The sequence below is a fragment of the Homarus americanus genome, unplaced genomic scaffold (assembly GCF_018991925.1).
Source record: "Homarus americanus isolate GMGI-L3 unplaced genomic scaffold, GMGI_Hamer_2.0 scaffold32929, whole genome shotgun sequence".
NCBI lineage: Eukaryota > Metazoa > Arthropoda > Malacostraca > Decapoda > Nephropidae > Homarus > Homarus americanus.
The window spans coordinates 10,324,845-10,347,952 of NW_024737097.1; the positions used below are offsets into that span (position 1 = coordinate 10,324,845).

The window sequence follows — 23,108 nt, forward strand, 5'->3', positions numbered from 1 at the left end:
TCGTTGGCTTAAATTTTTTTCTTAAACTATTGAAGATCCTTATGGAAGGCAGTTCGTTAATCAAATTCGTTAACCGAGTTCATATATATATATATATATATATATATATATATATATATATATATATATATATATATATATATATATATATATATATATATATATATATATATATATATATATATATATATATATATATATATATATATATATATATATATATATATATATATATATATATATATATATATATATATATATATATATATATATAAAGAATGGAATTCCCATCACTGTATCATATAGAAATATTTTGTTTAAGGATATCTTACTGGAAACGTTTGGTAGAGAATTTATTAAGGATCATTATGGTATCAAATTCATCTCCCTATCACGATTAGCCATGCTTGAGTGAGGAAGGGTAGGACTGACCATGTGTCCCTACCCCCCAGAAAGGTTCACTTCCGTCAACACACCAACACCACCCACACATCTCATATACACTCCTACGTCACACACAAACACACCCTCCAACAACCACCCACATACCCCCTCCAACAACCACACACACACACACCTTCCAACAACCACACACGTCTTGCCCAGCATCTCGGTGCGGCAGATTTCAAGGCTAGTTCTGGTTGGCTTTGGCGGTTTCGTTAACGCCATGGCATCAGTAATAAGCCCGTGTGTGGTGAGAGTCTCAGTGCAGATCTTGAGGCTATAGAGCCTTTCGTGAGAAATTGAACGAGCTCATTCAGTCTGCCAAACTTGAACAATTTCAGCTTTACAGTGCAGACGAAACCGGGTTATTTTGGAAGGCAGTCCCAATGAATACACAAGCGGAAAAGAAATCTTCTAGCCAACCTGATCGGAAGCTGAATAAACATAGTGTGTCTGCGTTATTTTGCGCCAACGCTGATGGCTCACATCGGTTGAAACCTGGCTTGGTGGGCAAGTCGAGGCAGCCTAGAGTGTTAGAGGATGTATTGCATAAATTACCAGTGTACTATTATAATAACCCTTCTGCTTGGTTCACCCGCAATATTTGCTTGGACTGGTTTCTTAAAACAAGTTGAAATAAGAAAATTTCAAATAGAAGAAAAGTAAGTGAAGCCAGAGGATGTGAAAGCCGTTACTTTGTTGGATAACGCTCCTGTGCATCCAGGTGTTGAGAGCTTGACCAGCAGCGACGGCAAAATTAAGTGCATGTTTATGCCTCCCAATACAACATCTCATATCCAGCCAATGGATCAAGGCATAATAGCTGCTGTTAAGAGGATTTACAAAAACTACTTCATGGATGAAGTTCTCGTGGTGTTAGAAGATGATGACGGGGAGGAGGATAGGCGAGGTGAGCGTACACCTGAAAACATACACTCATATAACATGAAGTCGTGTGTGTTTAATCTAGCCAGAGCATGGAAAAATATGAAGCAGTCAACCTTGCAAAATTGCTGGAAAAAACTTTTGAAAGATGAAGAAGTTGAATTTGATTTTGAGGGGTTTGAAAATGATGATTTTCGTGCACGCTTACGTCGTGCAGGGGAGCATCAAGTTTGTTCTAATGACATCAGTGAATGGTTGGAGGCTGATGATGGCGACCCTGGTTACCAGATATTGTCGGAAGCAGAAATTGCTGCTAGTGTTCAGAATCAAGACGATGATGAAGAATTAGAAGATGAAGATAATGATGATGATGACTGGATCGACCATATAATCTGACACATTGATTACAGCAATGATCCTGCCTTCCATCTGCACTACGAACATTTACGTGCATTGAGAGAGATGCCGATAATCGGTTGCAGTCCACTTGTCATGACAGTAGACGAGAGTGATTCAGATAACTAATTCTCTACATAAAACTACAACACAGTGGCTCTACTGTACATGCATTCATGGAAGGATTATGGTACTGTGAACACTATTCTATTCTTTTCTCAGGTTTTTGGATACTGCTTATGTGCCGTACAGTACTTCATTAATAAAAGTTTTGTTATTAAAGTATTATGTTCTTTAACTTTTCCTATGATTATTCATGGTTTCTGTGCTGGTTCATATTTATTTACTAAAGTGGTTAATGTTTTAAAGCAAATGCTATTTAAATATGAATGGCAAATGAACAAAAATGAATAGAGGGACTTAAATGAGGTAGGTTAGGGATAGGTACTTTAAAAACGTATGTTTTATTTCCGTAGACTTTATTTACTAATAACCAACATTTTGTATTATCCGTCGGCCCCTTCCGCCCATATGTTGGCGGTTAATCGCTCTGTATATCTGTACTGTTTAATAAGTGTTGAAGACCATTGGTGTGGTAAGCACCAACCATCTTTACCAGTGACAGCAGGGGTGCATGAGGGAAGGAGAGCGTTGGCAACTCTGCCCGGAGGGATGGTCAGCTGTTCACACTTTTTAAGTAAGCACTGGAAATTTAATATGATGCAATAACTGATTTGACGATAGATAATACAGTGGATCCTTGCCTTTCGTGGGCTTGCAATTCACGATTTCAACGATTCACGGTAAGCAGATGGTGGTTAGCTTGCGAGCCTTTTCCCGCAGCACAACAAGTCACCCCACACAGCATCTTGTCTTGTACTCTCAAAACTTGTGTGTTTCTGTGTGAAATGGTCCCTAAAAGACTGCTTAGTGTCGGTGCTAGTGGAGTGAATTGTAAAATGCAGAAGTCAGTCATGACCCTGACAGAGAAAGTTGAATTATTAGATAAGTAAAAAGAGGGGATGAGTGCTGCTGGTCGGTTGTTTGGTATAGGTATACAATAGTGCAGTAAGGTGGTACAAGTTGCTATTCGCGGTTTTGCCTATTCATGCCATTCCTTGGAACCTAACCCTCGTTAATAACGGGTTTACTGTACAGTATATTAATAAACCGACAACAGATGAATGTAAATAATATGAGAATTATGATGAAATTGCTTACTGTCATGTTAATAGGGTCAAAGGGGAGTTGTCCAGCCATCCACCCACCCTACCTCTTACCTATCCCACACTATTCATTTCTCACTTAATTTTTCTTATTTCATAGTTTATTTTCTTTACTTCAAAGTCACATTAGAGAATTGAACTTATATTTCCACAAATTTTATGGACTCTTATGTAACAATGGCACATGCACACCCTTCTCACTACTAACAAGGGCCCCTGTGTTATAGTGATTTCTATACCTATTATTCTCTCCCACATAATATACTCCTACACCCTTTATTTTTTCTTATCCTATAACTTTATATTACTGTACAGTACCTGTATACAGTATTTTCTTTATTCATAAGGCACACTAGCACATTTAAATGACTTTTCCACAAGTTCTGTGGTTACAGAGCACATGACAACGGTATTAGCGCTCAGTCGTGTAAGAAATGAATGACATTTGGCATGGTAAAAAACTTAATGCTTGTAAGACACTTTTATGACTTATTACCCTATGGTTATGTGTACATTTTATTATTGTGTGATGTTAATAATACGTATCACATTTGGGTACACACAACCTTATTATAAAACAGTGGATGATGCAGATGACATACAGTATACTGTACATGAAAATTGCACTGTGTTTACTGGTGTACAAAAATACATTCTGTAGTATATTTGGAGATGTGAAGATGGTTCATTAGTTTACAACTAATTTTAATATTGTTATACAGTGAACCCTCACTTTACGCGGTCAATTGAACCCACGGCGGCCTGCGTAAAGTGAGAAACGCGTAAAGTGAACAACATAACATATGGGATTAATTGAAATAGAGACCGGGCCGACCCCCAAACTCCACTTTTTCAGACACAATACGTACGTTGTAGTAAAAATAACTTCTTAATTTTATGATGGTATGCACACACAATTAATAATTAAGAAAAATATCAATAATATTAGGTTTTTTAACACTTACATTAGTAGAAAAGATGGCTGGGCACACGGGGATGGGGGGTTGGTTCCGAGGCAGAGGGCAGATTATTGGCCCTCACCTGTATCACTTGTATCAATTGTATCACTATCCACCACAGAGGCTTGCAGGGCCTCTTTGTCAAACCCCTCAAAGTCCATATAAGTCCATATCCTCACTATCATTATCACTATCACTGACTTGGGCCGGCTGTGGTAGGTGGCGGGTGAAGAACTCGGTAATGTTTTGACGACTGGGCGACCTTGTGCGCACCCTGCTCGCGCCGCTCTCCGCGTAAAAGGGTACACACACCGCGGAAAGTGAGCATTCCGTGTTCGGCAGGGTACCGCGTAAACGTGGAAACGCGTGAAGTGGGACCGCGTAAAGCGAGGGTTGACTGTATATAAATGTAAGTATGATGCTTTATTTAAAATCATAATTCATGATTTATGCTATGATAGTTTTCTCTTGTTTACTGTTAGATTTCTGTGAATGTAATTAATTTATATACAACCATGTTTACTATTTACAGCCTGAACGAATAGACCCCCAAGGTGTTCCCTCAAGCTATGACATTCGCTCAGATGTGTGGTCTCTTGGGATATCTATTGTGGAAATAGCTACAGGTAAATTCCCATACAAGACGTGGGGTACACCTTTTGACCAGTTAAAACAAGTAGTGATGGATGCTCCCCCTCGCCTCCCAGCTGGAACTTTCTCCCCAGACTTCGATAACTTTATAGAGCAAGTGTAAGTTGAATATATATATATTTTTCTTAGCCAAAATGATTAATTCTGTTTGTAATGAGGGGGATCTTATAGTAGGAATAATAGATAGATATTATTGTAGGGGGATTGTAAAGAGAGGAAGTTTGGTAGCATGGCCGGTTAGTTATTTAAGTTATTATATTCGTAGGGTAAATCGTCTAAACATTACTCCAATCCTGCTATTTATTATTTACTCAATGGTATGGACACATAATAGAATCAATATATCAAAGTTACTAGACACTGACTCTCGGACACAAACATGAAATGGATACACTTCCCACCGTAAGTAACTCGTCCTTGGATCGCTCTGACAAAGACTCACGTGTGACCTGAGGGAAGCCCAGCAGGTGCTGTTGAAGGGAGTGCTGGACTATGTCTTCTGTGGGAGACTCTGCTAGCTGGAGACGCAGTGCTGGAGAAGGAAATCTCCCTCTGGGAAGGAGCTGTCCGCTCCTTTCCTATTACAATAAAAATCTGAATGCGACTGTCCATGAGAGGGAGCTGCAGGGCCTTTATATTTCCGTGAGCCGGAAGATGTCTTCACTAATCTGGGTGTGTCTGGTCAGGTGACAGGTGTACTAGCTGGAGGGTAGCTTCTTAGTAACACGGTCATGTAGCCGGGTTAAGCTAATCACGTGGCAGTGAGAGCTCTGGGTCAATGAAACCGTGACCTCTCCTTGGGTCAGGTCTGGACAGCTGTGTTTGCCCAGGTGTAGTTTCTTGAGTAACACGGCCATAACGCTGGGTTAACTCAGGTACCTTGTGACCTCTCCTGGGTCAGGTCTTACTGTCACTGTAGGGTGTGTCAACTTGCGTCGGTTACCATGTGGGCATCTACTTACTGTTATATGTGTTGTATTTCTCTGGGCTGTAAGCTGTGGTCTGATAAACAATCATTACACCTTCCGCCAAGACCAAAGCTTCCATAACAGAGAACTGATGACACATATAGACAGTAACATCAGGTGCAGTATCAAGAATAGCCACTGAGGCGATAAGGCATCCTGACATTTTACAAACAATAACCTCATAGATAGATACTGGTTTGTATGTTTTTCTACTGGCTTAGTTTGATCTGGCAAAACTTACTATACCTCCTGCCAAGATCAAAGCTTCTATCCCAGGAGAAAAAACACATCACAGAAAGAAATCATAGTATGAACTCAACTGAGCTAAAGATCCTACATACCTAGAATAGTACCTGAGAAAAAACTTGCAATTTCACATTCTACAAACAATAACAGGTGTTACATGCCTTTGCCAGCCCATTTCAAAATAATGATTAGCCCAATCAGTAATATGGCTAAAACATTACATTAGGCAGTACAAAACGTTGATCAATTGAACTCATAGAAAAGGTGACTAATCTTTCTTTGAAAAAAACAAAAACATTCTCTGTAGTAAATGTTATCAGATGTCACAATGAAATACTTCAAAAATACAAAAAAATGCACCTACTTCCACATGTTAGGGTTTGTTTGTTTGTTTGGTTTTTTTTAAAGCATTATTCATATACAGCAGCAATACAGTAGGTGTGGCCAAGCATGGCTCACTTTCTCCACCAGCTGGTATCAGGGAACTGGCAGTACAGCGGCAGGGGTTGGTTGGTCCTTCCGATGATCCACTTCTTCATCGTCGACTCTTCTGATATCAGCACAGCATGTCTTATGTCTTTACATTGCACGCTTTTCTTTCTTTAATACCGCACCTTCTGACTTCTTCTCACTGGTTTATAATAATGCATCTTTCCTCTTGCATCAGTTTTTATCACATTCCAGATGGGTTTTTCTAGCCCCATCTGAGTTTCTTCAGTACAGCATCATTTTCATATTCCAGATGAGTTTTTCTGTTCCATCTGATTCTCTCCTGTGCAAAATAATTTTCAGCCAATCCGGCCGGGGGTAGCCGGTCACACTGGGGGGTGCCATCACTCAGGACGACGTGTGGGGCAGATTACATGGACCTGGGTTCGCCCTCTGTACACGAGTATAGGCTGGGTTCTTTACCCCGTCCCACACCCCTGCAGCGGAAATCCCCTCCCTGGTTTGGCTTGCCTGGGTTTGAAGTGTGGTGCTGCATTCCACACGTCTTAACTGCCTAAAGTAGAAAAATATAATATCTCCTTAATCCTTGATCAAGGGAGGATTTGAAAGAAGTATAGTGGTGGGTGTAGTGCTGCATTCATCACGCTGCTTCTCCTCTGCTCGTATGTGCTGTGGTTGAAGTCGATGCTTGGTCCACCGTCTCCTCTTGATTGCTGCTGTGTCGTAAGGCGCCATCATCCTGGCCAATCACTGTATACAGCTTGGACATGTGATGTCAGGTCATGCCCAAGTGAGCTGGTTATCTCCAATATCCAGCTGGCAATGGGGCGGTACTGTGTGGAACATTTGACAGAGAAAGACAATCCTAAAGAAATGATGGATTAGTTGGAAGTGCATCTGTAAAAAATAATATTTACTTTATACATAACGTCAATATTTGTCAACTATGGGTTCCATCGCGACAATGTTCTCAAGGCTGGTTCGGGGGGTGAAGCTGCTCACTACGCTGAATACTATTTCTCAACACACATCAACGAGTACAGTAAAGCCTCCAATAACAACAGTTCGACCAACAACTTTTCATATTTAATACCCTAGTTAATTTAGGACCCAATTCAGTTTACGTCCTTATTTCATTTGTATTTACGACCAAACTATAATAAAATTATAATAAAATTATAATAAAATTACATTTTCATATAAATAATAATTAAATCCTGATATGCATTATTAAAAAAATTACTGCAGAAAAAATGAAGAGCGCCTTGCGCAAAGAAACTGCCTCGCTAATGAGTGGTAATGCGCATCGCCAGTAAACAACAGTCGGAGCTTGGCGGGCCTTTTGTTTTCACGCATCAGAACAGGAACAGGAGAAAAACTATCTCAGGTTTCTTACAGCATTTTTGCATCCCTATTCAACATGAGAAAGAGAGCAAGTGATGGTAGTGTTGTTTCAAAAGCTATTAGGAATTGTATAAGCTTAGCCAAGAAACTAGATGTGTTAAGACGATATGAAAAAAGTGAGAGGTCTGTGGACATTATATGGAGCAAGCAATGAACATATTTTCTGAAGTGGATCCATTAACAGAACAAAGCATTAAAATTTAAATAAACACAAATGAACTCTACATAAAGATGTATTATGAGAAAAGGAAGCAGCTGTGCAAGGTTCTTTCGACAGCTTTATTATTCGAAGGCCTAAACCATCACCTTCAGCTACACCATCAAATTCAGCATCATAATCAGCTTCAACATAAACTTCAGGTTCAGTAACAGTTTCAGCAACAGCTTTATGTAAAGCTACAGCTTCAGCCAGAGTGGAACCTGATCTGAGTAAAAACTCGCACAATACTCAATGGGTGTCCTTATGTTTTAGACTTTACCACCATTGGTGAGTAGAATTTTTTTTTTACATTTGTAAATATTATTTAAAATATATATGAACAGTAAATAAGTGTTGCTTTCATATTCATATGTAGAGAAATGACGATATGTTTTCACATGTACGCACTTACTGTACATACGTTGGCGTTCCAAATCATCTCGCTTTATTTCTTTACCATTAGTGGTTAGCCACTTCTAGTATTCCATTTATTAATATTAAATAACATTACTTAAAACATACATACAGGTATTAAATTTTTTTTATTTAAGTTCACTACAGCTACAACCAGGGTCTTATTTTCTTCAGTTTCTTATGTAGAACCATTGTCAACAGAGCCCAACTGACGCCTAGTTGCTGAGTCAAGCATCTGATGGGCGCACAAAAAACTAGTTCCCTGTACTGCAGGGAATGAATTACCTTCCATAAGAATCTTCAATTCGGTTAACTAACAAAAATTCGATTAACGAAATCCTTTCGAACATCACGTTTTGTTGTGAGCATCAGCTGATGGGCTAGTTTGCCAATTCAGTAATTCAGTAATCTGTTCTATGTTTACATTCGTTTCCAGTGGAGTAAATATCAAGAAAATTGTGCTCTTTAATATTTGTGCATTTTTTATATTAAAATTATTGGTCATTCTAAAATTTTGCCATCCAAGCTCTGTCTACATAAAGTTTTTCAACTATTATTTTTGGCTCGATATATGTAACTTTATTCATTTATTGAAACTCATTTACATGCACACACTGTCCCAAGGGCAAAGCTGTACTGTACATGTAATAAAAATAATGTACAAAATGATTACTAAAATTTTTGTCTTGTGCAAACTATAGCATGTTTACATTCAGATTATTCACTATCTTATAAGAATTCCAGCAATGTGAATTATTTTCTCCCAGGTCGCTTCTATGAAATTTTATAAGCAAAAAACAAAAACTCAATCTGAAGGACATAAATAAACAAATAAATACTTCACTAGACCTTCAGCACTAACTGTCAAACATGTCACTGTCACCCCTCCTCAAGCAAGGGTTTGGTGGTTTTAGGCTTAATGTTTTTATCTTATATAATATCACAGACTAAAGTTAGGAGAATATAATTTGCATTGCTGGAATCCTTCTTGCAAGGCAGCGAATAATTTTAATATAAACGTCATATATTTTGCACAAGAGATAAAAATTAATCACCTGTATCACATTACAGTAGTGATTTAAGAGTAAGAGTGTATATGCACGTATATATATAGTGATTTAAGGGCGATTTAGGGGAATTTTAGGAGTGTTTCTGACTTTATGCGTTTTTTAGTTTACTTTGTATGTATTTTTCTGTGAGCTGGAACCAATTACCAAATATCCCATTGAAATAATGGATTCAGTTAACGAACGACTCTGTGGAACTAACCGAGGGACCACTGTAATTTTAATACAGTATAAAAAATGCAAAAATATTAAAGCACAACTTTATTGATATTTACTCTACTGGGAAAGAATGTAAACATAGTACAGATTACTGAACTGGCAGACTAGCCCATCAGCTGAACAGCTGATGCTCACAACAAAACGTGATGTTTGTAAGGATTTCGTTAATCGAATTTTTGTTCGTTAACCGAATTGAAGATTTTTATGGAAGGTATTTCGTTAACCGAACTGTTCGTTAACTGAGGGACCACTGTATAAAGATTAATTCAATCAAATACATATTCATTAATAAACGATAATTAATTTTGTGCACATTTTCTTAAGATAAACGACACTTGTTTCCTTAAATGCGCACGTATATGTTGGCGTTCCCAATTCATCTCGCATTTTTCTTTGCCATCAGTGGTTAGCTACTTCTATTGTTCCATTTATTAACATTAAATAACATTACTTAAGACATATACGGGGTAATTTCATTTTTTTACATTAATTTTACTACAGTTACAACCAGGGTCTTATTTTCTTTATTTTTTCGTGTAGAACTATCATCCTAGACTCCCGGCTGTAAACACAGGTCAAATGACCCACAACGGGGCCTGGGGGGGGGCGAAAAAATAAGAACAGAAAGAAATTGAAAATACAGAAGAAGGTGGTTATACTGTGTTAATCTACACCACGAAGATGCCGGAAAACCAGCTTTTTAAGGTGAGACAGATTGTATAAGTATGGAAACACAGAAGAAGGCAGAGCATTCCACAGTTTGACTGTGTGAGGAAAGAAGGAGGTACTGTAATGGGTTATTTTCTCCTGTGACCGACATCCACAGAGAAATGGTGGGCACCACAGGCAAGACGTGTGTTACGAGCCCACGGCCTTGCCGACAGTACACAGGATGCCAAATCCACCGAACATCGCCCGTTAAAGTACCTGTAAAAGAGAGGGTGAAGCAACATTGTAGCGAAGAGAGATTGTCGACTAAAGGAGGAGAGTTAATAAGATGAAATGCCTTTGATTCAACCCTATCTAACAGTTGGACAGAAGAAGGGCCACCCCAGATATGAGAGCAGTACTCCAAGTTAGGACGAATGAATCCCTTATATACTTAGAGCAACCCCTCAGGAGTGAAGTAGCTACAGCATCTGTACAGCATTCCCAACTTTCGGGAGGCAGCTTTCGCTATATTTAGGATGTGTGATTTCCAGTACACATTGGAAGAAATGGCGATGCCTAGCATATTTACTTCAGAATTTGGCACAATGATAGCGTCCTGAAATGTAATTGGTGGGAGATCATCTAATTTAGAAAGTGCAATTGGTAAATACTGAGTTTTATTACTTTTGAATTTAACCAAGTTTGTACCTCCCCATTCAGAGATGCTGCACATATCCGCATTGATAGAAGTAACGATATCAGCTCTAAAAACAGATTTAGTTTGAGATTTAGTTGGAAGGGTAAAATGTGAAGAAGAGTGAAGAGTAAGTAAAACCATCAGCATAAGAATGGATAGAATTAGTTGTAGTGTGAAGTAAATCATTGATAAAAAGAAGGAAGAGAGTAGGTGAAAGAACAGAACTCTGTGGGACACCACTATTGGTAGAGAAAGAGCGAGAGATCGATCCCTCGACAACAACTGCCATGGATCGTTTCTTGAGGAAGCTAGAGATTAGAAAACAAAGTGGGGGAGAGAAACCAAAAGAGGGAAGTTTAGAAAGCAAAGACTTGTGCTATACCTTGTCAAATGCTTTGGAGATGTCGTGGGCCACGACAAAAGTTTCCCCATAATCCCTAAGAGAGGATGACCAAAGATGGGTGCAATAGGAGACCAGATCACCAGTAGATCTCGCCTCGCAAAAGCCATACTGGTGATCCGACAAAAGAGAAAGGCGTTCAAGGTGACAGAGAAGAATATAATTTGCAATTTTCATTAATTGTATTGTTCTGGGGGGAAAGAGGTTAAAAAGCCACACAAAAGATATGAAAAGGTCACACTTGGGAACACATCTCATTTTTTATCGGGAACACATCTCATTGTTATCGCTTTATTTTAATAGTTATTAATGATTCGCAATACGATGATTCACTTTACACTGCAATATTGGAGGACACATTACCGTCGTTATTCAAGGCTTTACTGTATAGCACATATTTATGCACAAAAATGAGCTTCTTTCAACCAGCTGACTCTTAGACGTGTGGCTACTGTGCTGTGTGTATGGCATGACACGAGTCAGCCATTCATTTATAGGGCACTGCCTCCACAGATACACACCCATGCTTTTCATTTTTCTTATTTTATTGTTTTATATTACATTTTCTTTATTTTTAAGCCATATTTGTTTATATAAAGTGGAATGGGTGTTAAAGAAATTTGTTTATCCAAGAAACGAATTTACGAGGTTAGCTTGTAGCTCTGTCCATTGTAGGATTTATTTCGGGATCCTAAGAGTGAGGTTCAACTAACTGGAAAATATCTTTATCTGGCACCTCTCAATCCCTATAGGTGCCAAATAACTGAGGTTCTACTGCATATTTATCTATTTAGATTAATTTTTTAGGATTATTTTGGTACAGTAAAATCTCAATAAATCGGACTTCAATATGCAGGTACACCACCGATTTTCCGGCACCCTTGGTTCCAAAGTCTTGCGGCTTTATCCGTTTTGCCGGACCAACCGAGGTCAGGTAATAATAATTCAACAATACACCTCTGACCCACTAAGTATACACCTCCTGTGTCTCTAAAGCACCATGGACTGCTAGAAACTTAAAGCAAACTATGTGATATTTATGCTCAAATTAATCACTATATTACAGGGATTCTAGCAATGTAATTTATATTCTGTTAAGTCTAGTCTGCTACATTTTATAAGATAAAAACTTTAAGCCTAAACTGCCTTCACCCTGGCTGTGAGGAAGGTGGGGGGGGGGGACGTGTTGACAGCTGTCAGGGAGGGAAGATAACATAGTATTTAGTTATCAAAACAGAAGGAGTTTTAGTTTTTCCCTTATAAAATATGTCACTGAATTGACTTGGCAGTATATAATTTGCATTGCTGTAATTCTTGCAAGATAGTGATTATGTCTAGTTTGCACTAGACAAATTTTTTGGTAATTAACTTATTACAGGTTTACCCTTAGGACAATTATTTCTTTTACTTTTTTCACAATACAGGTACTTTGTATATATTTAGGATGGTGTGTGCATGTAAATGAAGAACGTTACATATATCTTCCCAAAAATATGAGTTGAAAAACTTGTACAAAAATGTACTATACACTAGACTAAAATTTATATCTCTTGCGCAAACTATGTGATGTTCATACTCAAATTAATCACTATCTTACAAGGATTCCAGCAATGCAATTTATATTCTCCTAAGTCTAGTCAGCTACATTTTATAAGATAAAAACTTTAGGCCTAAAACTACCTTCACCCAGGCTGGAGGGAAGTTAAATGCCCCTCATAATTTTGTCCGGACTAAAGGAGGTGCCGGACCATCAGTTCCCGGATAATCGGTGGTGTACCTGTATCGGAATTCACTTTTTTCAGGCTCTGAGATGCTCTGGTCCCGAGAAATACTATTAAAAAAAGGGGGGGGGGGGAGATTAAATATACAAAAATCTGATGAAATGATCCACCCTTACTGAATACTGTACAGTAGTCTCATCAGATTTACTATAGGCTTACTGAAAACTAAAACAGTTTGTAAGCAGGCTGGGGCTGATCAGGTGTTACCACATTTGTCAGGCTTATTTATTTATTGATTCAGTACAGTATTATATTCTTAGTAAAGAGAAAAATACAATACTGTATGTAATTTGTAATATGACTTGAAAATAAAAGGATAAGCTGTATCAAAAGGTTTAGATGCGTTCGTGTGAGCTTTCAGTAGACCAGCTTACAAGGGTCACTATAACACACTGTATAGTATTTGATATGAAGATATCTTCCTAAAAACGTTATTTACTGCCTTTGAGTGTTATAGGATGACTCAGTTTGGCTACTTGTACTTAGACAAATGATTAATAAATAAACCAGGGTGTATGCAGATCCATAACACTTTACACTGCAAGCGAGGTCAAGTCAAACCCAAAGGCGTTTTACCGCTATGCAAAGTCGAAATTAAAAACGCGAGTAGGAGTATCAGACCTGAGGCTTGAAGATGGTAGTTACGCAGATTCTGACCAGGATAAAGCCGAGGCATTGAACAGCTTCTTTTCCTCGGTGTTCACAAGAGAGGATGCGATTAACCTTCCTGCTATTTGAGGACAGACGGTTTGACACAGCACTGACCCACATTGTGTTCACAGAAGAGGGTATTAGAAATATACTGTCAAAGCTAAAGGTCCATAGGAGTCCCGGCCCTGACATGGTGCATCCTAGAGTGTTAAAAGAGTTGAGCAACGAGCTTGCCGAGCCCCTGATGATCCCGTTTTGTAAATGCCTGGATGAATGAAAGGTCCCCAGTGAATGAAAAGTGACTTATGTGAGTCCTATCTTCAAGAAGGGCGATCGTCACTCCACGAACAACTATAGACCGGTGAGCCTGATCAGCAATAGAAGACTTTCTACATGACCGCAAGCAGTGTGTGGTGATCAATGGCATGAAATCATCATCCGTACCTGTCACAAGCAGGGTACCACAGGGCAGTGTATTGGGCCCGCTGTTGTTTGTTTGTTTCATAAATGACATGCCTGACATTGTACACTCCTCCATACAAATGTTTGCTGATGACGCCAAGTTATTTCGGGAAATCAAGAACCAAGCGGACTGTGAAGAGCTGCAGAAGGACTTCTGTGGGCTCCAAGAATGGTCAAAGAAATGGCTGTTGAGATTCAATGTCACGAAGTGTAAGAGGATGCACCTTGGGCGTACTAACGGTAAGGAGGTGTATCATATGTCCCAACGGGATGAAGAAACTGCACTACAGTATAGTAGAGGTCCGCGTAAAACGAGAAACGCGTAAACAAAATAACAGAACATATGGATTAATTGAAATAGAGACTGGGCCGACCCCCAGACTCCACTTTTTCCGACACAATACATACGTTGTAGTAAAAGTAACATCTTAATTTTATGATGGTATGCACACAATTAATATTTAAGAGAAATATCAATAATATTAGGTTTTTTAACACTTACGTTAGTAGAAAAGATGGCTGGGCACACGGGGATGGGGGGGGTTGGTTCCGAGGCAGAGGGCAGATTATTGGCCCTCACCTGTATCACTTGTATCAATTGTATCACTATCCACCACAGATGCTTTCAGGGCCTCTTTGTCAAACCCCTCAAAGTCCATATCCTCACTATCACTGACTTGGGCCGGCTGTGATGTGTGGCGGGTGAAGAACTAGGTAATGTTTTGATGACTGGGCGACCTTTTGCGCACCCTGCCCGCGCCGCTTCCCGCGTAATTGAGGAAATTTACCACGTAATTAAAACATTTCATTTTGGCAAGGCACCGCGTAAATGACCAAACGCGTAAACAAAATCCGCGTAAATCCAGACTATACTGTATTTGAGACTGATGTGAGAAGGACCTAGGTGTATATGTTGACAATGAGCTCAAGTTCTCGGGCCATTGTGAGAAGAAGATAAATCAGGCAAATAAATTATTGGGTCTTATAAGAAGGTCGTTCAGATATCTAGACGGTCCGTCCCTCCTAACGATCTTCAAGAGTGAAGTGCTTCCCCATCTGGAGTACTGTCACCCGTCTAAATAATAAATAATAATAATAATGATAAACGGTTTATTAATAGAATTGCAGCCGGTGGCTGAAAATATACAGACTTACATTTGATTTAGACATAATGATATAATATGCGTTGAATCCATTTACAGGGCTGTACAGTATATAAATCAGGAGTTGTTTATTATTTTAACAATAAATGGGATGGTGCGATTCTTATATCTATTGGTGCGGGCTCTTATGGGTTGAATTTTGTTGTAGTAGCGGACTGCGCGAGGTGGGTGGGGGCTGCCGGTGGCAGGAGGTGGCGATGACGAGGGTGGTTCATTAGTTGGCTGCCAAACCTTTCCAGTGCTTGGTGGTGGAGGTCACTGAGGGATGGCATTTCCAGGGTGGAGAGAGCGTTGATGTAGCCAGAGTATTCTGCGCCGAGCATGATTCTGCAGGTCCTTTTCTGTACCGTCTCTAGCCAACGCTGTTGGGAGGAGTTGAGAGAAGACGACCAGGCTGGTGATGCATACGTTAGTTTGGGGAGAATAAAGGCGTTGTAGATAGTCCTCAGCTCTGGCGTGGGTGTCCCAAGTGACCTAAGTCGTCTTAGCATGTAGAGATGGTACGAGGCTGCCTTGACTGTGTTGTTTACATGGGCCTTCCAGTCTGAGGTATTATTTATTGCTAACCTAAAAGCCTAGTCCTTTTCCCCAAACATTTCTCTTGGAGGGAGGGAGCCAGTGAGCGTGGGAAGAGGCAGGGGGGGTTGACTCCATTATTTGAATGGACATTAACCGGCAACTGTATTTCTCTTAAATATTAATTGTGTGTGCATACCATCATAAAATTAAGATGTTATTTTTACTACAACTACATATTGTGTCGGAAAAAGTGTAGTTTTGGGATCGGCCCAGTCTCCATTTCACTTAATCCCATATGTTCTGTTATTTCGTTTACGCGTTTCTCGGTTTACGCAGACCTCCACGGATTGACAGCATAAATTGAGACTATACTGTACAGTACTGTAGTATTTTGTTTATTTGCTCGTATATGTACAGTATGTATGCACAGTATGTATGTATGTATGCACAGTATGTATGTACTGTGTGTGTGTAAACAAAATTTAGATAACCTATTCAGGATTATTTGTAAAACAAAATGGTGTTTTAAGATTCTATCTTAATTAGAACTGATTTTGTAGACACCGGTATAATATTTTCTTACTTTTTTCTCATAAAAAAATTGGGTCCCCCTCATTATATGTCAAAATATTTTGTTTAAGCATCATTTATTGAAACAACTCAGTACAGAATTTATTCAAGATCATTATAGGACCAAAATCATCTTTCAACCACAATTAAAACAGATGCTGTGAATACAAGTTTATAAACTTTTTCAATAGCCATAAATATTTTCACTTGTGACCGTGACTTAATATAATGGGAGTGATAAGAAAATCGTAAAAATTTGAAGATTGTTTTATTTGATGTCCATTATTGCTGGACTTTAATATGCCTGTTTATTAAAAATAGAAGCACATAGAATATGTTAATAATAATCATGAGGCGGTTGAGGCAGGAGATTATAATTATGAGTCACAATGTACAGTCCCAGATGAAAGTTCTCACAGTCAAAGTGGGTGATGTAAAGTCCCCCCCACCCTTACTGGACGGCGGGTCCGCTGTCTCGCCATCGCCTCCCTTCCTCCCCACATACACACACAAAAGCACCCTTGCAGTTCAACAATCAAACTCTGATATTTTCATTTCTCAATAAAGACTAGGGAAGGATGTCATTATTTTGTTAATAAATTCACAAAACAAGTTACTCAATCAAGTGTTACATTATTTGACATAAGAGGTTACTTCATTATTAGATAATCATGACAAAGTGCAGTGTGTGTTTTGGTGGCTGGGGTTTCAACGATATCAAAATCCTCCAAGCTGTATTGTCCCTCAGAATGGTAGCCAGAAAATTAAGCATGAAAGTGTGGAATAATACGGTTCATAAGAGATTGATTTATCACCCTCCGTGATAATGGCCTTATCATAGGGCCTACTACATGTAACCTTGGCTTGATCCCTACAACGGATGACAATCTGCACTAGGTCATAATTATCGAATAATAATGTACCTATTATGTCAAATAATGTAACACCTGATTGAGTAATTTGTTTTGTGAATTTATTAACAAAACAATAACATCCTTCCCTAATCCTTATTGAAAAATGAAAATATCAGAGTTTGATTGTTGAACTGCGAGGGTACTTATTTGTGTGTGTGTGTAGGGAGGGAGGCAATGGCAGGACAGCGGACCCGCTGTCGTCCAGTAAGGGTAAACTGAATTTACACCTCCCACTCTGACTGTTTTGAGAACTTTCGTCCAGGACTGTACGTTACAGAACGTGGAGCGAAGGTTATATTTTCACTGCTAATTTCATTGATTATATGTTCTGTACTGTACATTATTTATATTTCTTAAGACACTTCACTTTAGTGTTCCTTGGCAGTCCCAGCTTACGTGAACTTTTCCCCATACAGTATTAACAAGATTTTGGTTGTGTTTTTCCAGTTGGGGTATATGCATATCCAGTGCTGGATCCCAGTCCGGTTTGCAAGGGGATCCGGGTTAGAGGGAGTTTACTGTACTGTATATTAACATTGTTTTTTTTTTTTGTTTTTTTTTTACAGCTTAGTCAAAGACTACAAACTGCGGCCAAACTACATGCGTCTATTGGAACACTCCTTCATTATGGCACATGCAAATTCTACCAGTGATGCATTTGCAGGCTTTATCAATGTAAATTTGCCTCCATTGCAACAGTGACATCAAGCTCTTCTAGACTAGTTTGCTTTTTTTTCTTTTGTTACTAATGTATTATTAGATACATTAAGGATGAATTTTTATTAAATAAAAACTTTAATGATTAGATGTGTGAGAAAGAATCCTCATGTGTTCTGTGTACTGTTTCAATGTACAAATTTCCTTACAGGTTATTAGAGTTTATTGTAATATGTTTTAAGAGTAGGCCTTGTGGCACTGACTGCCCTGGTGACATCACCAATTTTGGTGACTTGTTAAAGTTGTGCTGTCCCCATGTAAATAGTTTTTAGCATATATAATAAAGAAGCTTTTTAACTAGCTTATTACATAAATCCTCCAAATTTGTTATATATTTATTTTTGAGGGAAATATGTTTCAAGTGTTCAAAATACTTCCATGATTCATGGTGTTCTTGAATGTGTGTGATAATGGAACAGTTTACTGTTTTAAAAGTAAAGTACATCACTGGTGGCTTCTTCAGACTTTATTTCCTGGGGAATTTAAAATATGTATTAAAGACTCTAACGGAGCTGTACTATATTTCATGAAGAAAAAACAAACAAAAACACACAGCCTTCTTTAAGCTAAGAACTCTTAACACATGGGGGTTAACATTCTCATGCAACATAACAAGAGGCATCAGTCATAAAAGAAATCTCATTAAGTCTAAGGAAATAAGGTGGAGTTCACTAGGGGTACTTACAGGAAGTTTTCTCAAGCACATCACCAATTTGCATCAAACAAAATTGGCTAACTACCTCATTACTTTAGGTGTGGTTATAGTGTCATGATCCATAGTGATGTAGATCCACAGATAGGCCTAACCCCACAGTTATGTAAGGCCATAAAAAGGCCTAACCCCATGAAAACCACATTTGTGGTTGCTAGAAGTAAAACAGTGCCTTTATTTCTCCCCTTTGCATCACAGTTTCATAAGTGCAAATGAGATATGAGAAGTTAACGGTATATGGCAGTCCATTCGGGATCTGGGTATAAAGTATGCAAAGATAAAAGGTTGATTGCTCTGAGCCCATTCCTTAAATTCTATGACACTTTTTATATCTCATTTTTGCTGGAGGCATCCAGAAATGGACATTTAGGGGGACTCCACTTGTGTGGAAGATGTGTTCCTGAGGTACTCATGCTAAGCAAAAGTTTGTGCTAATTTCTTAGATGTGCCTTGTGACCCTAGACACCTATACTGTAATTCCAGTGTACAGTATTTTACCTTTGCTATCCCTAAGTACATTTAATAAAGGAAGATCCAGCAGAATGCATACTGAATGAACAAGAATTAGGCTTAATGGTCTAAGTGTTTTAGGGTATGAAAAGTCAATGAACAAACTTGTATTCAATTTAGCAATAAAAATTTTGAGTGATCCAGTTCGCATTATCATTCATGGAGTCAGGATAGTTATCCTTTGTCTTTACATAGGCATGAGCCAGGCTATCGAAATCCGATTCATTTTCTATACTCCTGAGGTGAAGGCAGTGGCAGAATAACCCAGCCTGACAAGCCAATGAGCCTAGACAACACGGTGGCATTTATTTTCTGGGCACAGCGCAGATCAGTGTCACTGCTGTCCACAGCTCTCTTTTATCACTTGGAAAACATTGTGAATTTTAACCAGGTGTTCTACCTTAAAATGTCTTAAAACAAATGCAAAAATTATGGTATTGAGGGGTGTAATGTAAATACAATACTGTGCAATATATAAAGTACTCAGGATCAAAGATTGTTTTGTCTCTGAGATGCTGGTAGGTGCATACACCTACCAGCTGACTCAACCCTCCACTTCTTCATCCTATGCTATTCATCTTTAAACACTTCAGCTCCAAGTTAATTAGCAATACTTTACAAATAAAATAAGGAAGTAGAATAATATTGTTACATTTTGTTAACATGTACTGTTAAACTTTAAAAAGAGTAAATAAGGGAAAATTTGGCTATTTGGTGTGACTGGCAGTGCAAGGTAGAGTGTGGGACAAAGACAAATGTGTTTACATTGGTTGCTGCTCAGAGCACATTTGTGTTTACAACATATGAATATTTAAATATAAATGCAAAAAATTAAGCAGTTAGTCTTTACAGTATTGTACATATATTACAATTTGCAGTAACCCGTTAAAATTGTAATTATACATTTTCTCGCTTCCCACCTCCCTTTAACATTCTATGGGCTGATGCCACACCCACAATGCACTGCAAGCTAGACAGATGCTCATAAATGCTGTTTCCTAGCCAATAAAATTTTTAAATTTTGTAAGGAATGCTTTGATAGACAATATTTTTTAGTTAGCATATGATTTGTGATAGGTTCTTCTCACAGCAGCTGCTACATAACTCCTACGCCCCGGGCTAGGGTGCTGCTGGCCATATCCCCCACGCGGGGTAAATTGAGAAAAATCAACTTTTCCAAAAATAATTGTTAACCTTTTTAAATGATAAAACTATAAAAAAAGAAGTAAGAAACACTATATATTGACCCTCTAGAAACTTCCCTGGGGCAGCAGTGGCGAGGGGGATAAGGGGACAGTGTTGTTTTGACGGCTAGCACTCATGGTCACTAAGCACTTAGCGGCCATTTCCTGCTTGCATTTATGTCCGGGATGGAGAGTAATGCAACATGATAATATAATGCCATTTGTAGTGATGTTCATGTGCACGTACCACACCAGTGGTTTATTGCAGGGCCAAAATTCATTGGGCTGGAGTGCATTCAAATTTATACCATAGGAATTGGCTAAAAAAAATTTGGACTTGAATGCATATCAGTTTTTAACACGGGATCCTCTAGGAAAACTGTTCCCAATGAATAAAGAATTCCTTACGGTAACCACAATTTCAGGAATGTATCTTACTTGTTAAGTGGTACCTAAATTTAATGCTTACTTACCTGTAATATACACATCCATAATTTTAATACATTATACATACAATTATAATGGTGGTTTGTATTCTTCATAATTGTTCTCACCAAAGATTCACTGAAATCAAATTGGGTCCACCTGCCATGGCACCAATACCCAGCCCATTTAACACTAAGTTTCACTTGTAAAGTAATTTTTCCCACTCTCATCACTAATGTTTGATGGACATTTTAGAGCCACGGTCTCACAGAAATAAGCATTATTACATTTATAATTTGACAAAAATATCAAGAACAATATGTAGGACAAGTGGTGTCACCAGAAAATTCTCACTTGGAGGGCACAGCAATTTCATATGCTGGCAAAACACCAGTTTTTTCCAAAACAAATAAATTGTACAATTTATTTATTTGACAATGCACACCCTACACTACAGTACACTACACTACACTTTACACTTTACACTTCACACACACACACACACACACACATACATACACACGACTACTACTTTGCTGTCACTTGGAATCGAGTATGACGATCATCCAGCTATGATACAATGATATGACTTATTAAGTTCGTCACTTAAGTTGGTGAGTTTGAGGCGATTAAAGAGGCCGATACGGGACCTGCAGGGTCATCCTCATTCGTTGCACATGTGGAGGGCTGCATCTAGTGCAGGAGGGGCGGTGGCAGCATCTTTCCGGCGTTGGCGCGTCTGCCTCAGGTTGCAGTCGGGCTAACTCAAAAGTATTGACACCATCTCGTGTGGTGCTCCTCCAAGCGTTACGATGTGAAGTAATCGACTCCCGGGTGAGGGGGTCGATTCGGCATTTTTTCAGGTTTGTCTCAAGACTATCCTTATAACTTTTCAATTGCCCGCCGGCATTACGTTTACTATTCGTGAGGTGACTGTAAAGTAGCTGCTTTGGCAACCTACTGTCGTCCATACGGGTAACATGGCCAGTCCAACGAGTTGTTCATGGATAATGGTAGCCTCGATGCTCCTACAGTTGGTGTCATCAAGAATATTGGCATTTATTCTCTTGACTTCCCAGCAAACTCTGAGAATGGAACGTAGACTACGTTGGTGAAAGTTTTCAAGTGCCTTGAGGTGCCTCCTGTATGTGACCCATGTTCTGACCTCGCTCAGTTGTGGTCTGACCTCACTAGAGGAAAGGTCACGGCACACTTAGCTCCCGGGGATAAATTGTCAGTAATGGCTAGTGCTACTTGTGAACAGGGCTGTGCCCTTCTGAGGGCCTAGCTCGTGAAGGTTAAAGAAGAAAACTTGAAATTAAAGGAAGTGATAGCGAGGATGAAGGAAGAAGACATGAGACATGGAAAGCCAGTGTCTGACGAAAACTCAGGTGAATGGAAGGTTGTGAGAAGAGGAACAACCAAAATGGTATTGAGAAAAGACATTAAGGAAACGACAACAGATAAGTGTAAAAACTCTTTTAGTCCTTTGATAGACGAATTGGACGTCAGCATAGTCAGGGACAGGGCTGACAAGGAAGGTACGAAAACCTTATTTGTTGGCGATTCCCAGGTACGGTACCTGGATGGAGCTTTTGTGGTAAAAATAAAAATAGGATGAGGGTTTGTTTGCCAGGAGCTGGGGTGGGGGATATAGATGACAGGATGGACAAAAATATCTTGTCTCCAAATGGGAACAAACCCATTATCTGCCTCATTGCAGGAGGCAACGATATTGGCCAGTGTAGGAGTGAGGAGCTTCTTGATAAGTTAAAGACAGCTATAGAACGTACGAGGTCTGTCCGGAAAGTATCCAGCCATTTACTATTAAAAAAATATTGCTTACCTAGGACAATGGCGCCTTAGTCCCCTTCAAAGTACTCCCCTTGGGACCTCACATACTTCTCCCAGTGTCCCTTCCACTTTTCAAAACAGTCTGCAAAGTCCTCTTTCGGGATCTTCATCAGCTGCCTCGTCGCATTCTCCTTAATCTTGTCCACGGTCTGAAATCTCCTCCCTTTCAACGGCGATTTTAGCTTTGAGAAAAGCCAGAAGTCGCAGGGAGCCAAATCTGGGCTGTAGGGGGGCTGAGAGACCTGGGTGATGTGATGTTTTGCCAAAAAAACCTGCATGAGACGTGAAAAATGGGCAGGCGCGTTGTCATGATGAAGCTGCCAGTCACCACTTGCCCATAGCTGCAGTCGTTTTCTTCTTACTGCATAC

The 23,108-nt window shown here is 39.1% G+C and overlaps 1 protein-coding gene across 3 annotated transcripts in view; it reads left to right on the forward strand.

Moving 5' to 3' along the window:
* The window catches only part of LOC121873203 (dual specificity mitogen-activated protein kinase kinase 6-like), an 82,916-nt gene extending 64,566 nt beyond the window's left edge, over positions 1-18,350 (forward strand). For all 3 annotated transcript variants that reach the window (XM_042376555.1, XM_042376556.1, XM_042376557.1), the window contains exons 7-8: positions 4,443-4,660; positions 17,903-18,350. In XM_042376555.1, the coding sequence (XP_042232489.1) occupies positions 4,443-4,660; positions 17,903-18,038 (354 nt within the window). In that variant the 3' untranslated portion in view covers positions 18,039-18,350. The remainder of the gene's footprint in view (positions 1-4,442; positions 4,661-17,902) is intronic.
* The last annotated feature ends 4,758 nt before the right edge of the window (positions 18,351-23,108 follow it).